We start from the raw sequence: 16,980 nt of genomic DNA on the forward strand, positions 1-16,980 counted from the left end.
CTGTATAATCTTCCATTGCCCCAGACAGCTGATTTCCTATGCTTGTTCAATGTTTCTCTGAGGTAATATTTCTATCCACATAATTCAGACCGAAATCAATATCTCATTTGCATTTCTTAATTTATTTCGTAAGCGGCCAAGTGATAAGTGGGATCACAGACAGCCTGACTGGCAAATCACTTGAGGTGATATGGTAAATTTGTACCAAAATAAACACACTTACCCCAACACTGTCCTCCAACATGTACTGTTTCCAGACACGTCCAGTGTCACTATACAGGAGCATGTAGGCGCTGACCCAGTCCATACTGCCATGACGACCTTGTGAGGCCACTGCTGTAACCTCCATTCGGTCCTGAAGGTCAACCTGCAGCCAGGGCGACCTGTCCGTCGATTCTGGGCTCCAACCACCTCCTCCTAGAGAACCCCATAAGACCTCTTTCAATGTCTATTAAAATCATATTCAACTTTGAGTGTCATATGGTGCCCTTGCTCAAAAGCAAGACATACAGGAAAGGAAACTGATAAAGGATTTCATTTAAGAAACTACATAAAATGATAAAAAAAACTGCTTTTCTGTTTTGCATTCATGGGGTGAGATGGTGTCAATCAGTTAGACGGCTTACACTCAAAAACAAGCAAAGAGCCTCAACCTCTTGACCTCACTTAACATGTACAGCACTCACTTCGGATCAGAGAAGGCTGTCTGCACATGTTCACCATACAAAGATGCATTTCTCCCTTTACAATCCTCCAGCTCAGAACTGTATGGAGAAATCGGTATGACTTGGGCAGAGAGGTTCATTACTCAAGCACTGTAAATGCCACAAGAGCAGATCAGAGCAGAATTTTAAACCGGAGACCTCTGACTTGAAAGATGCAGCGTTTACACTAACATACACAGACCCTCTAGAGAGGAATCATTTAGTTTGTTACAGATGCATGTGGTAGAGGTTGGTCACATCTATAAATAGCTCAGGACATGCAGGGATGCTGTAGGGCGAAAGCAAAAGCTCAATAATATATCAAACCTGCAACTTTCTGAAGTTGTAGTTTTCTTCTTTTTTTTTGTGTGTGTGTATGAATTAATTGCACATGTAGTAAATATTAATAAGTACTTTGTATCATTGCAACTTGTAAGGATTTTCTTTGCCTTATAATTTATTCATGTTTTAAACAAAAGTCTAGATACAATGTTTATACTGATGATGATCTTTAAAAAATATAAAATATTTTAAATGCATGAAAGGGGGTGATGATGGCGCAGTGGATAAGACACATGCCTTTGGTGTGAGAGACCCAGGTTCAAATCCACTGTGAGACACCAATGTGTCCCTGAGCAAGACACTTAAGTTTTAAAGGGTTCACAAAAACTAAGTAAAATCATGACTCATGAAGTGAAGAATAATTACATTGTCTAGGTGTCATTTATGTTGTCTCCTTAACTGACACAGATATGAATGAATTAACAAACAAACAAACAAACAAAAACTTAAACTTACCATCTCTTTTGTTTAGCTTGGCAAAGTACGCAGCCCGACTGACTGAGAAATGAGAGGAGCTCTGAAACGAGGTTGCAGGCAGAAGAGATGCTAGAGATCCATCACAGCTGTCTGGATAACAACAATTATAAAACAGACAAATATTAGCTAATGTCAAAAATAAACCCTTCTTCACACATTTTCTCCAGATGAAACCTTTACTGTGGAGATAATCTGTCAGACAGGTGAGATGGAGCTCTTCACTAATAAATCTGGAAAATAATCCTGATAGAGTGGAACTTCAAGGCAAATCCCTCTTTATATTGAGCATATCACACCTAGTTGCAGGCTAGTCTGCATATTGAGAGTCAGTGTAACAGAGCAAACCTTTTTCTTAATAAATTCATATTTGTAGATTTGAGGGACAACCTATAAAAAAAAGTAAATTAATTTACAATCTTAGATGAAATTAAGTTCAGCAATTATTTGAAAAAAATTAAACACATAAAGGTTTGGCATTGACATGGTCTTACATGTTTAAATGTTGTGTAATAGATGGCTTAGTGGTCAGAAGCTTAAAAATGAGATGGAGAGAAAACAGGTTTCTGGGTCAAGAAAGCAACTGCTGAAGGTTATCTCTATGGTAACAGCAAAATATACCTCTGTACTTTAGTGAAAGTGTCATAATTAGGGTTAAAACTCAGTAGGGGTTTGACTTTATTGTTTGATAGAAAAGGGTATGTGCAAAATGTATCGTGTAAAGTTCATAGACAAGACAATAAATCACATATTTATACTATAATACGAAAAAAAAACATTTCTAGCTTACATAATTAAAAAATATATAGTACAAATCTTTCCCATAAAAGAAACGTGCTTTTACAAGGACAATGAAAATTGCCACCATAGAACTACTGCCCCACATGAAGTGTCTGTCCTCAATGAGACCTCCAATGGCTTCAAGACACAAATACGTTAAAACCTACAATTAAAGTTGCTATGTGTAGTTTTTACCGGCCTCTAGAGGTGATGTTTCAGATTTCAACAAAAGCGCTCATGCTCCTGTGCATGCTCAAACTCAAGAGCCAACACTCACTACCGGCCACACTAAGACTTTCAACACACCAGAGAAAGCATAACAGAACATGCTGGAAACTCATGTAACTCCCACTGCAACGTTACAATATTAGGCTACTTTTATCAGCTTGACGTTGAAATAATGCTCCATGCTGGTACCATGATAACGTTACATTGACTGCATTTAGCCGACATGTGGTGTTATCTAGCATAAGGCATTTCACTATCTATTCGATTATCTAAAACAAAGCAGAGGTCTCTCCATAATTCAAACGCTCTGCCGATGTTGATCCGATTGACTTTTGGCCTGACGAGCTTCAGAAGATAAAACTTTTTTTGTGTTTGTTTTTTATATTTTTGTGGAGTTTATGTTGTGCTGCAGGCAGGAGTTTTTGGTGTTATCAGACTCCATGTCGTTAGCTGCAGTGCCGTCGCATAGACTGCATAAAAAGGAGAGAGGCTCGGGAGCGTGCATACACGTCACATCCGATGGATTTCACAGAAAATCCGAGCCGGAGACTTCACATAAAAATAGGAATACTGGCCTTCAGAGATAATAGCAAACCCGACAAGTGGATCTTTGTAATGTGTGATTACAACCCCTTCACGCACAGGCAATACAAAGGATTCATTTTAGAAGAAAAGTTACATATAGCACCTTTAAACACCACAAATGCCATTTTGAACTGTAAAGACAATTGTATGGTTTTAATCAATGACTGAAAATCAAAATGAATTTAATTAGTGTATTGACGAACCCATCTCAAACCTTCTGCTAAAGATGCCCAACTTCTTTCTCTGTGGTTTTCATTCATTACAGCTCCAGCAAGCAAAGGCCTTGAGGCAGGAGGAAAGATATATGAAAGAGTAATTAAATATCAATAATTACACATGGGATTTCTTGGTCAGCTCCCTACTGGTGTTGCATTCCACAAAGACATTTCCATTTAAAAACATTCTGATGTACTTTATGTTTGTCGTCCAGAGTTACATGTGAGAGTCAAAGGCTTGGAGGGGCACTTAAATAAATTGATAGCTATAAACATAATGAAATAATTTGAAATTCACAGGGTCAGATACTATATAGTATGAACAAGTACTTCAATCACAAAAAGCATCACAGACAAATGCTGCATGCTCCAGATAACCCCTCCCTTTAAATTTAGACGACATATGTTTAGCCATTAACCTCCTGCTAAGCGCTAACCACTTTTGACCTTCATACATATGTGAAGTCACCGCAGTGTCTGAGTTTTTCCTCTGCATCAAGCTCTTGACCTTTGCAGATTCTTAGTGAGACCAACAACAGTAGCAAACAAGATCTCTTTCCTGAAAGCTGTCATGAAACGTTAATCGTTAGGAAATGAGAAGCTCTTGTTTAAGATCTTACAGTACAATCTCTCTTTCTGCATGTATTCCAAGCAGTGATGGCGTCATTTCACCAAAAGCTTGGAACCTCTACTGAGGTAGTACAACCCGCCAGAAAGCTTTTCTGTGACAAGATGGCCGCTGGTGATGACGACAGAGACTCCGCCGTAAGACACCTAGCCTTTATTATGGATATCTATGGTGGCTACATTTACATGCAACCAAATAACCCATTAGTAATCGGATCGACAGCTCAATCGGACTGAAAAAAACCCTTAATCGATCCGAATGAAATTTCAACCGGATTGAAAGGGGTGGTTTATTCCTTTTCTAATCCGACTGAGAGAACATGTAAACACTTGATTGGATTAAAAACCAAAATTGAAAGGTCTGTGCATGTGCAATGATGTTGAAATAGTGACATATGATGAGTGGAACGAGCTGTTCTTCCTGTTGAATAAAATAACAAATGTGGTTGAATGGTTATTATGTGAAAACAGGAGCAAACTATGTGCACTGTGCGCATATCAAAAAATCTATTCGGAATTACCAACACAGTCTCATGAAGATGCGTATCTATACCACGAATGTCATTTCTTGTGGCATTTATACGCCAAAAATGCTTTTGCGTGCTTCTGCTACGCACTAAAAAACCCTGGGGTAGGTTTAGGGGGAGGGGGGTGGGGAGTTTGTGCGTATTATACGGCAAAAAGTGCGTATCATATGCACGCGAAAAACGCGTACCACATACACGCAAAAAAAAAAAAAAAAAACGTTTTTGGCGTATAAATGCCATGAGAAATTACATTTGTGCTATAGATACGAACTTTCATGAAATCGGGCTTGAATTACAGCATGTTTATCGTTCTTGTAAACACCACGTTCAGATTCATCAACAGAATGTATTCAGTCCAATTGAAAGTTGTGCATGTAAACGTAGCTGACTGACAAGTAGCATAGGCCTAAAGTCCATAAAAGTCAGAAACAGTCATGTTGGATCCCCGTTGATAGATGATAAATTATTGAACAAAAATGCGCCTTTTGAATAAAGGAATCAAAATGTACATGTTAAAAGGCAACACGTCTATTATCCACAAACTTGCAAGTGTGATGACAAGAACCTTTTCGAGAAAGGCTTTGGCGGACCCGGCTCTCCCTGTGTGCTCGTTGAGCAGCGTTTAGGATTACTGTGCCTCCAGCGTGGAGTGGCAGATTATGAGTACAGCGATCTGAGTGTGTCAGCACTCACAGGCCGCTGATCCGGGATAAGGCACTAAAGGCAGGGGAGCAGATCTGCCTGGACTCCAACTCTCTCCCCATTGTTCCACGTCTCCATGCCAGTGCACAGCAAGACACTCCAATCTGCTGCAGAGCAAGCGAAACAGTGAAAACTGGCCGCCAAGCGATTACAATAATCACTGCATTCCAGTCATCTGTGGGTCAAAAGTTGTGTTCATTTAGTGAATCCATTCTGTTTCAAATAGTGTCCATGACAGCCTAGAGGGAGCTGAATAATGTTTTCAGCTCGATGGAGAAAAAAAAGGATTGAGTGCAGATGAGGTAAAATGTCATTTCATTGCTGCAAAACCCCTCTGTGTGACCTGGCTTTACTGCACTTCTATTATGTATGTGGAACAGATGTTTGTAATACTGAAATAACAGCCAAATGAAGAGGATCAAGCTGTTTTCATACATCTGAGTGTGTTATTCGCTGACCGTGTATATTACATATCAGCTCTAATACATCATAAATCCTCAGAGATTATGCTGATGACACTGTCACACGCTCTAATGGCACCATTCAAGCCCTTTATGATTTAACCTTTTCATTCTTCCTGGCAATGATCTCTATTCCTATCATTTCTATCTACAGCAGACAGTCTCATTAGTTGTGAGATATGTAAATCATATTATACCACTACACTTTAAGCATTAGAAATCAGAATCAGAAACAAACAAAACAAAAAAAATAATCTTTTTTATTAAATTTATTATTTTGATTGTTTTCATTTAAAAAAAATATGATTTAATTACTTATTCTCATTAAACTCACAAACCCCTGCAGTTCCCTCATGAACGCTATAGGAAACGCTGATGTGGCCTAATAATATTTAAAGCACTTCCTATGTTGGAAAACAAAGAGTGGAATTTATGCTCTTTATCTCTTTTTTTATATATCACTATGGTGAAAGAAAATCCTATGCAAATCTATGTGATAAACGAGTTGTCAAAAGTAAACTAAAAAGTAAACCACTGAGCAATGTCTTTTTCATTGAAAAGATGTCCCCCGAAGAGCCAAAATATGTCACCAAAGTTTTTAACATTATACAAAGGTCACATGGATGTTAATATCAGAGGTTCAGAAGAATTCATAAAAAGACGTAGACACCTTCACGGACATCTTTTCAACATGTGATAAGACGTTGAATTGACGTCTTTGGACGTACCTTTGCATAGGAATCATAAAGTAGTCAGAATGCATTACCTAAAATAAGTAATCTAGATTGAATTACTAACTATAATTTTGACCATGCAATTTGGAATCAGTAACTGACAACAATTTTTAAGTAATCTACTAAGTACTGTTTATTTGAAGGTTTTTTTTTTTTTTTTTTAATTTTACAGTAAATGTCTTCACTCTCACTTTTGTTCAGTGTATTTGCTGAATAAAAGCTTTAATATGAAGCAACGTATTATTTTTGAACAGTAGTGTAATTTACAAATTAATCAAAGCTGTATTTTTGCTGTGTTTTTTTATTTTAAAAAGGGACACATTTCTAAATAAAACAATAATACCCCAATTTACACAGTCAAACTTTAAATATAGGCTATAATCAGTCCTCACAACTGGTTCAATTGAAAGACAGAGAGGGTAGCACTATGCCGCATGAAAGCTTTTTTTTTGGTTTTGGTTAAGGTTTTGACTTAAAATGCAAACAGATGCACACATAAAGAAAGACAAATAAAACATCTGACAATAAAGGTGTTTACACAGCAATAAAGATGTTTATATGCAGACTGAATGTAATGGGCAAAAATCTTTCAGCTGAATATGTTTCACTTCAAGAATTTTCCATATTACACCAATTTCACTAAATTCATTGTAAACACTGTAAATTCATGTGTGAATACTGTACACTCTGTTTTTCAAATAAGTCCCTTTCAGCTAGTACTTGTGCTTAGATCTGGTCTTCATTTACAGTACGTGTTAGCTGGTAATTCAGGGTCTCTCTTGAACTCTGATCTCATTTCTCATCATTTCTCTTCTAATCACCACAGGATGGCCATTTTCATTAAACTCAAGTGGCATTTGTTTTTATTCTGCAATCAGTGTGTTTGTGTTAGCAAAAGAGTAATAGTCAAAGACAGTCCCTTTGTGATAATATGTATTCAGTATCAATGTAATTGTATTACCCTGGTCTCAATGATAAGCATAAGATCCTTTCTCACTCCTACACTTGCTGGAAAATGAAAGCCCACTAAATCTGATTCTATCCACATCCATTTAGAGCGAGCCATCCATCTTTAACACCATTGACTCCCACTGTCACAGACTGCAGCCCAAACAGATGCTGGCTGCATTAATTATATTTCATAATTGTCAGCAGATTAACGAGGACACTTGTCTTCGCCAGCATGTCATAAAGTGCCTTCACTTCGTCAAACTGTAACAATATTTTGACCTTTGTAAGCATTCAATGTAGCCCAAAGGTCAACACTGCATGGTAAGGCTAAAATACCAATTTGTTAGGCTTAAAAAAGTGAGAGTATTTGAGAGTAAGTGAGACAGTATTCAGTAAAAAAAAAAAAAAAAAAGACTGATTCTTATTTAGTTCTAGGGTACAACTGAGACTTACATTGCTGGCAGGAGAGCTGATTAGAGAAAGGAAAAGCTATACTGACAGACTATCTGAGCTCAGTGTTTTTTTCCCCCCACAGTCGCAGCATTGAAACACAGGTTAAACAAAAGGTCTGTGTGAGTGTGTGTGTGTGTGTATTGTATGCATCATGCAATAACTTTATGCACATTTTACATGCACATTTATTATTAGCAGTGACCAGGGAAGGGACTGCATTGCTGGTGTCGGCAAAATAGTTTAGTGTCACCCGTGAGGTGAATTGTCTGCCTCGGTGGCTTAGGAAATGTGGCTAAGCTTATATCTCATTGGTGTCACAGTTTGTGTTTGTTTGTTCAAATGTACAGTTTGATCTGTTCTGTTCATGTCTGTTTCTAGATTAGTTTTCACTGTGTTCAGTTCATGCTTCCCCGTCGTGTGTCTGTATTCCTGTCTCCTGTGTTTGGTTCAGTTCAGTTGTCAATTCTACGTTGGTTTATGTTGGTTGTTCTGTCCCTGGTCCTTGTTTCTGAGATTCTGAAACAAAGACTGCTGCACATAGATCCTGTTTCATCTCTGCTGCAACCAACACTGACAATTGGTCAGTCAGGTTCTGTTTTTAATTGGATGAAAACAGTCTTTCGGTTGGGATAGAAGTTGGGATAGCCTCATGTTTTGGCAACATTCATGCTGGTTTTGGCATGGCTACACAGGTTGAAATGGTCTACCTGCAACAATGGCCAGCGTAACCAGCCTGTGCCAGTAACGTAACAGCTTGTGCAAGCTCAGAAGCAGAACAGCATCGCCCATTTAAAAAAAAAAATGGTCCAAACTGTTTTTTCTTCCCTTTTTCTTTTCAGCAGCAGTGTGACTGCCGTTAATGGTGTGTGTGGTCTCTCTTTGAAAAAATGAGTTATGTTCTAGCTCTGCATGAACACCGGCCCAGGGATTTGTTGGTCCAGCAGTAAGCAAGAGAATACTGTTCCATAGACAAACCATATGAGAACTTGACCTCCCCATGCAGATTGGGCTGGAATACTTTTTGTGACATACATGCATCATGAAGCCTAAAAGAAGCATTACTCAATGCCTTGATACGTTATTCTCTCCAATGATTTTAAGTAGAAATTGTAGGCAGGATGAACCATAAACCCTTCTTTCAAAGTCAATGATAACTACTATCCATGTATACTCTTCAGATTTGTATTTCTATATCTCCTCATCCCTTTAATACACAGCTGCAAAACAAATGCATTGCTCATTATGTGAAAAACTTTGATAGTGACCATAATGCTGCCTTCACTTAAAATTAAAATGGTTCATGCTAATTCTGTGCATATTTGCCAGAAAACGATAGGGACCTTATTGCCAAGACAACTGTACATTGATTGAGAGAAGGTCACCCAGCAGGAAACCTAGTCAAATTAATTTTTAGCATCACCCAAGCTGTTGATGAGACTCAAGCTAAGGATGTAAAACAGCATGTTGCACCCTGAGTGTCCCATTTCTCATAATTAAAGGCAGCCAGACAAGACCCAGTATATTTTACATAAGAGGAACCCCTAAGTGCAATACAATATATTGCAAAATAGCTTTTTTAACACCTTTGGTGCGTTTTTTTTTTCATCAGTGTCAGTTTTGACACATCTTCCTAAAATACACCTAAAACACATCCGAGTCTAGTAGTGTGATTTTATAATGTGCATGGGGGTTGGATACAAATCCTGATATAATACATTTTTAGGTAACACTTTAGTTTGGGGACCATTTCTCACTATTAACTAGTTGCTCATTAGCTTCTATTTTACTAGCACATTGGCTGTTTATTAGTACTTATAAAGCACATATTAATGCCTTATTCTGCACAACCATATTCAACATCCCTTAATCTAGCCACATAAACTTAACCACTACAACAACAACTTTACAAACTATTAATAAGCAGTAAATTAGGTGTTTATTGAGACAAAAAAAGCCATAGTTAATTCAGTCTCCAACACATAGTGTGTATACTGTAACAACATGTAGCTTAGCACTGGATACCGCAAGGCTAATACTGCACCTTATGTCTGTGCTTGAAAATGCATATTGTCAAAGGTCTTTCTCTAGTCTTTAACACGCTGCACCTGGACATGGATGTATACAAATTAAATGGATATATCTCATTAAATGCTAAAACTCATTGATTGTGTTGACAAATTCATATTTTGTAAAAATTTTGGATGGATTCTCCCAACCACCTCCTTGCAAAGCTCATCCTGCAAGATACATATAGGTTAAATGTCATGGTGCCAAAACGGCAAAATTCTCCAAAAGGTGATAACTTTGGGCCATTATGAATTTTGTCAGTAATCGTGGAATTTTTAATCTTTTGGAAGTTGCATTCAAAACCTTTATTCCCTTGATTTGAAAGGGCATGGACGACTGAATATGCCTGGCCTTAATGTGATAATCTCAGAACAATTCATTACTGAATGAAATATCTGCAATTAGACTCTCACCTGCCCATATTTCTTTGTTATCACTGAACATACTGCAGTACATTGCTAAAACGTATGATATTTTTGTAACGTGAATAGATTATGATGAATGTCTATTGTCATTTTCCCACTTTCCACTCCTGTGAGATGAGTTTTGTTTTGGCTACTCTGCCAGATATCATTTTTCAGCATTATTGGTCAGCATTTCCTCCTAATAGCTTCTAAACAGCTGTTATTCTGTGGCCTCTGCATGCATGGAGCTGTACGGGAGATTGGCATCACTCGGTCCCTAATTAGGCAGCCTGCATTTCACCAAAACAAACATTGCTCTACAAAGAGATCCGATTTAATGCCAACAAATTGCTTTCTGTCTCCCAGCAAAAACATTTCTGCCTCACATCTCTGTCTGTGCCAGAATAAAATAAAATGCCTCAAGTAGGTGTGTTGTGTTTGAAATCTAAAAGAGAAGGGATGATTAGAAATGATAACTTTTCCATAATGCAGAGCATAATGAACTGGATGTTGAAAAGATGGATTTTTTCCATTTTCCATGGATTTTTAACAGAGCTGATGGTTTTGGAATGTGAGATTAAATAAGTATACTGACATGCTTCTATAAGCTCTGAAGAGAAATGAATGAATTTAAGGGAGGCTTGCAACACAGGAAGATCAAGTAGCTCAAGGGTACATGGCAGAATGCAATCCAGTCTTCTATCATGAACCACAGACCTTTTGATGGCAAGATCAGCCAACACTGAGCAAGAAAACTGAAATCACAGCTAGAAGGCAACATCGAGCATCATAGCACAAGGAATAAAATAAAGATACAGAGGAGTATTAATAAAAGACATGAACCACAAGACCAGAGATCATGATTTAATATCTGTGATAACTTATAAGAATGTCCCATTGGCACACAATACCAGATTGAACTCATGTGGGAAAAGTAGTTAAAAGACCTATATCTAATTCAGTCAAACGTTATTTAGCCTGCCTTATTCTTAACACTGGAAAGAATGTTCTTTGATGTTGTGTTTCCCTTTGTGATTTTTTTTTTTCTTTTTTAAACTCTTATCAGGTTCTTCAGCTTTACAAATGGAGTGAAACAAGTCTTTTGAAAATCATTCCACTGAGCGTTTGGTGAGAGAGAGAGGGAGAGGGGGGGGGGGGGGGCAGTGAAGTGGCATATGCTAAGTACTTTTGACATTGCATGAGCATATTGTTTAAAACAACAGTATCTGACTCCATTCAAACGCCCACAATGAGTTACAAAACACTTATTCATACCACTCTTCAGTACAATCACTTAATCACTTAAAAGTGAATATAGTTATATAAAAATAATACAAACTGTTTAATTTGAGGTCAGTAACATTGTTTCAAAGAAAAAAAAAATGCTTCCATTCCACAAGGATGCATTCAATTGATTCGAAAAGTTACAGTAAATAAACTTATAATGTTACAAAAAAATATTGTATTGTCAATGTTATATTATCACTGGTTTCAGCATTGATAATAAGACATGTTTGTTAAACATCAAATTAGCATAAGAATGATTTCTGAAGGATCATGTGACACTGAAGACTGGAGTAATGATGCTGAAAATTCAGTTGATTTTAAAATAAAGAGAAAAAAAAAATTGAAAACAGGTCTTGGATTTGATTCCCAATCCCAAAGAATGCATGAACTGATCTGATAGAAAAAGTCTACCTTGAAACAAGTCTACCTTGAGCTGTATTACATGTGCATTCAAACGGACTAATGAAACCCGTTTAAGTTTGAAGATAAAAACAGCACAACTTAAAGCTGGTATCTCTAGAGAACAGATTGGGTGGAAAAATAGACAACATGTTCAGAGGAAAGCTTCAGGATTAACATTAAGATGGAGCCATTGTTGTAATATTGCATTTCTGTTCTGTTAGTCCTGTGAACATCTTAGTACTGCACACTGAGGCACTGCAATCAAAAGGCAAATGAAACAGTATCTAACGTTACTCTGACAAGTTACATATTCATGTCTACTGGACATATCTTATCTGAATGCTCAGAGAGGAATACTGACTGCAAAGTTTGATTGCATCCATTATCATGGCTGATATAATTCAAGAACATTTACTGGAGTGCTGACTGTATGAAGATTTGAGATAGATTAACACTGGGAGCTCACTAGAGACAAATAATGTAATGAAAGAATAGAGAACGCAAGATGTAAAGCATTGCAAACCACCATTTAATGTGCATTTCTCATAAATGGTCTTCAAATAAATTAAACTAGACCAGTAACAGTGCCATCCTGCCAATAGCTCACGTAAAGCCTGAGTGCAAAAGCCTCATTCATTTAGGACTGATTATTTTCCAGATTCTATCATCAAAAGATATCAGATGAAAGCACACGACGAGTAATGTGAGGCCACAGTCATGTTCTAGTTCCTTGTTTGTGCTCATCTCAAACGGACAATTCAGACAGTTTTTAAAGCATTACTCCAATAGAGTTTCTTTCATATTAAAGTAGCTATTTCAAGCTTTAAGTAATATTTTGCTCTGTGCCAGTTAACTCAGTGTTATTAAATCTACAGGACCAAACAGAAGAATAAAAATACAAAATAACATTAGACCCGTTTTTTTTTTTTTTTTTTTTTTTTACTTTCCTAAAAGACATTTTACACATGCCAATACTGCTGTAAACATTTCAAGAGAAAACTTATTTAAATAATTTATTTTGTCTCTCATGCGCCATAGAGAACAGGCTCTAGTCGAACTCCTATAAAATATCTGTTATATATTTTTTTGGGCATTTACACTGAGGGAAGAAAGTTAGGAGGAATAGTATGATGGATTATCATACAGAGAACAAAAGGAGAGCCATATGTGTGCTAGTAATGAACTGTAATATCTGCAAGAGCATTTCATACCTGTACCAAAAAGCCACAATGACTGAAAAGGTTCATGATCCAGAAAATGTTGTTCATCCAATTATAACAAATGAGTGATTGGGACAGCCTTTACAATGACTCTTATTTAACTGACTGAATGATAAATATGTCGACCACAATACTCCTAGAGGTCACAGCTCCACTGGGTATAGCATAGTATAGGTATTATAGTTGCATGAACCACAGTAAGGCATACTATACAATCATCCACTCTATAGTGTAGGTACTGTATAGGAAAACTAAGCTACAATAATTGCAGACGGAGCACATGTGTTTCAATGTCAGCATTTCAGGACAAGCACAGGTTAATTAAAAATGCATCTTTATAAGATTGCGAGCAAAATATATTTGCTGACTATCCACTAACCTGCAGTACCAAAAAAAAGAATGTCAGAACTAGTTTGTCAGCATCAGAAATTCAGCAAAATCTGTCTCATTCTGTAGTGTATCTCCCTTTACATCTGTGAAGCAGGCGATGGAGTGATTGAAGCTGAATAAAGCCTTGATGAATCAATATTTTCATGCTCTGACGCCTACACAGCATAAATCAGCATGGAGAATGAAGTCAAGTTTACAATATGGACAACACTGTCAATGCTCTTTGCTGCCTCCATACCCGTTCAAGGTGATTTATGTGCTATAATCATAATGATATTCTCTTCATTGTCTCTTGCATCACTTTCCAAGATGAGTCAGTGCAATTTATTATCTTTATACATAAGTTTAAACAGAAGCAAGTTAGTTGTGCATCAAAATGTAAAAGAAAATCTGAAGATGTATTTTCTTATTTACGCTAACCCTAGTGCCAAACTATTAGGACATGGGTTCTAAAGATTCCCTCCCCTACAAAGCCCACAGGGAATCCAGCTCCACAGGAGAGCTCCCTTTAAAAAGCCTCCCGCGTTTGACCTCATAAGAAAGTTGAAATAAATGACTCTATCATGCTAATGCCCGACAAGACTCAGCTCTCCCCCACTGAGAGGGGAGTTGTATTTAGAATGTTAAATCAATCTGCATGCACCACAACAGCACTCTGACATGCGTTCAAGCTGAAAAAAAAAAAAAAAAAAAATCTGTGTCCTGTTTGGGTCAATGCACACATTTTGCTCTTCAAACTTGGAGTCAAACTTCAAAGAGAGAATTTAGGCAACTTTTAGCTTCTGTCAGCTATGGGAGGGTTGATTGACAACACAGCATGATTTATTCACAGTTCTAACAACAAGAGCAAGCACTCTTAAAGGTGCCATCTGCCTTCACAAAAGTTCTTTGGAACAGAAACATATCCCATAGATTAGAAAATGTTTGCAATTCTACTGATAAAAAGTATGGACCTTTCTTTGTGGAACCAAGAATGGTTATTATAATGCAAAAAAAGCACCATTATTTTTTAATAGAGTGCAACTCTGCAATAATTCTCAATGACTTCTATTCAGATTAACTATTCTCCATTATATCTACTTTGAATTAATTTTGCGAGGTAAAAAATGCGGGATATTTTTAATACAATCATGTCCACAGACAATGTCAGATAACACTGATCCTCTAAGTCTTGCCTCAGTTTGTCCTAGCCAGGTGAAACAAGGCTTTTATCTTGTGTCATGTTGAGACCCTCCACTGTCCCAGTGGTCACAGTAAAAGGGATGTAGTTGTTCTTCCAGGGACACCAGATCTGAAAGGACATCCCCTTGTTATCCCTCTTTGAGAACAGAGGCAGGGGCTCCTGAGAGAGACAGCACCAACCATTATCTCTGTTACCTGACACAGATGACAAGGGCATGATGGATCTCCAGCTTTATTCTGGTAACCCTGTGGTAAATATGAGAATATCCTTTTGCATGTTCTCAGTGAGGATTCACTTCATCTGATCCAAACAGAGAGCACATCTCATGCTGTGCAAAATCATGAATGACTAAGGAAGTTTTTTGTTTCAGATCATGTAACGATGCAAACAGACTCTGCAGAAATGACAGATATCATTGCCTAGTGATATCTACAGATACTTCCAGTAGCATAGCATTTTTCGATTTAATAATACAGGAAAGGGTGGATCTATGAGGGGAACAATGTGCTCTCCCGATTAATGCATTTATAGCTGAGAAGGCACAGTGAGAATGCTTTAAACACACCGAGCTTCACACACTTGTGATCATTCACAGTAATGAAAATATAATAAAGTGTGTTGGGATGACACTGGAAATCATCCTGTTTGGTGCACATAACTCAGCTACAACACTGAAGAGGAGAGCAAAAAAACAGGTAAGACCATAAATTTAACTGATTAGAAATGAGCTACAGAGTGAAATCACATCATAAGACCAACACTCTCTCCAAAACAATTTTGAAGAAAGAAAGAATAATTTCACGCCATATCATTTCATTTTGCAATCATGTCATTACATAATGGATGTTAAATGGCAAGGTTATCTTGTTTAGTCTGATATACATGTTTGAGCAGATGGGAGAGGTTGTAACACTTTTCAATGTACTTTAACTGGAAGCACAAAGATTATAACAAAGTGGTATAGCATATTTTCCTTAATTTCTGATTAATATAACTGTTGTGTTTAGAGCTTTTTTCCCTCATTTTTAAAATTTATTTTTTCCCCCTAGCTGCTGTGAATTAAAATGCTTCATATACAATGTTTACTGGTAATGGGGAACTTGCCTCAATCAATTAATGCACAAAATGTAAAATGTGCTTTATTAGTGTTAAACATCCGGTATTGCGTGTCCAGTATTTAAGTGCTCTCTGTATTGTATATTAATTATAAGTAGTTTTTAAAACTACTTTATTTGGTAGCAGACACATATGGGAATACCATATAAAAGTTAATACACAAATAAAAAATGAGTTGCAGACGTTGAAACAAAATGTTACAACATTTCCAACTTAATAGAGAAATGATATTAGCTGCAAATGACTGTTTTTTGATATTTGATAACATTTGAAATGCACAATGTCTCACACCTGCTCCACTATCTTTTGACAGATGCTTATGAGAAGTCGCATCGTGAAACGCGAATGCAGTCATTCAACATTGTTACAGGTTCACCGGATCCAGTAAAAGTTCACATTTGCAGTCTTTAAATCCCCTGCATTCATTCAATAATTTAATTAATTTAAGGATGTCCGATTGTATAGTATCAGTATGAAACCGGGTCTAATTAAAACGCATTTAAAAAAATCACAAACCAAAGCAACTTTTAATGCGCTGCAGTGTTCAACGGCACTGCATGTACTTACAGTGACTGGCGCACAGTGCCGAGCTGAGAACGGAGAACAGCGTCAAACTGACAGCAAAAGCCTGTGACTTTGGCGACTGCATCTTGTCCAGGTTTTCCGATGGCAGTATATCCTAAATGTGTATGAAAATAAACGTATTTCCAATACGATTTGCACGTCTCTCTGTTCTCGTGTGTATTTCAATGGCTCGTGCCTCTCTATCCTGACACCAGTGAGCAGCTGAAAGAAGCTCTTAAAGACACCCACAGCTCCCCAAACACCGTCATCGTCATCCCTCTAACGCGCACACACTTACACACTGCGCTCCCTCTTTTACCACGCGTCCCTCATTTTCCAAAACAAACACTGGTTGAGCTCCAAATGCATCATAAGTCAGTCCCATATGACGTATACATTTGTTTTGGAGGAATAGAGGCGAACGATGTGGAAAAGTGTATGTGGCATATTCATCAGGGCATAGTGATTTCATCTGTGAATTATGAGCTAGTACGCTTTCAGCACCATGGACAGCTCTGCAGCCGCATTCCCTGCTGAGGATGTTTAGGAAGATGCTAGCTGGTT

The 16,980-nt window shown here is 37.4% G+C and overlaps 1 protein-coding gene across 1 annotated transcript in view; it reads right to left on the reverse strand.

Annotated features, from left to right (window-relative positions):
* cntnap5a (contactin associated protein family member 5a) overlaps nt 1–16,723 on the reverse strand; it is a 74,828-nt gene extending 58,105 nt beyond the window's left edge. Inside the window, exons 1-3 of the mRNA XM_039656005.2 lie at nt 16,420–16,723; nt 1,503–1,613; nt 224–417 (exon numbers count right to left, since the gene is read on the reverse strand). Of these exons, the coding sequence (XP_039511939.2) occupies nt 224–417; nt 1,503–1,613; nt 16,420–16,501 (387 nt within the window). The 5' untranslated portion in view covers nt 16,502–16,723. The remainder of the gene's footprint in view (nt 1–223; nt 418–1,502; nt 1,614–16,419) is intronic.
* Between the last annotated feature and the right edge of the window lie 257 nt (nt 16,724–16,980).

The sequence above is a fragment of the Pimephales promelas genome, chromosome 7, assembly GCF_988280905.1.
Source record: "Pimephales promelas chromosome 7, fPimPro1.hap1.1, whole genome shotgun sequence".
Taxonomy (NCBI): domain Eukaryota; kingdom Metazoa; phylum Chordata; class Actinopteri; order Cypriniformes; family Leuciscidae; genus Pimephales; species Pimephales promelas.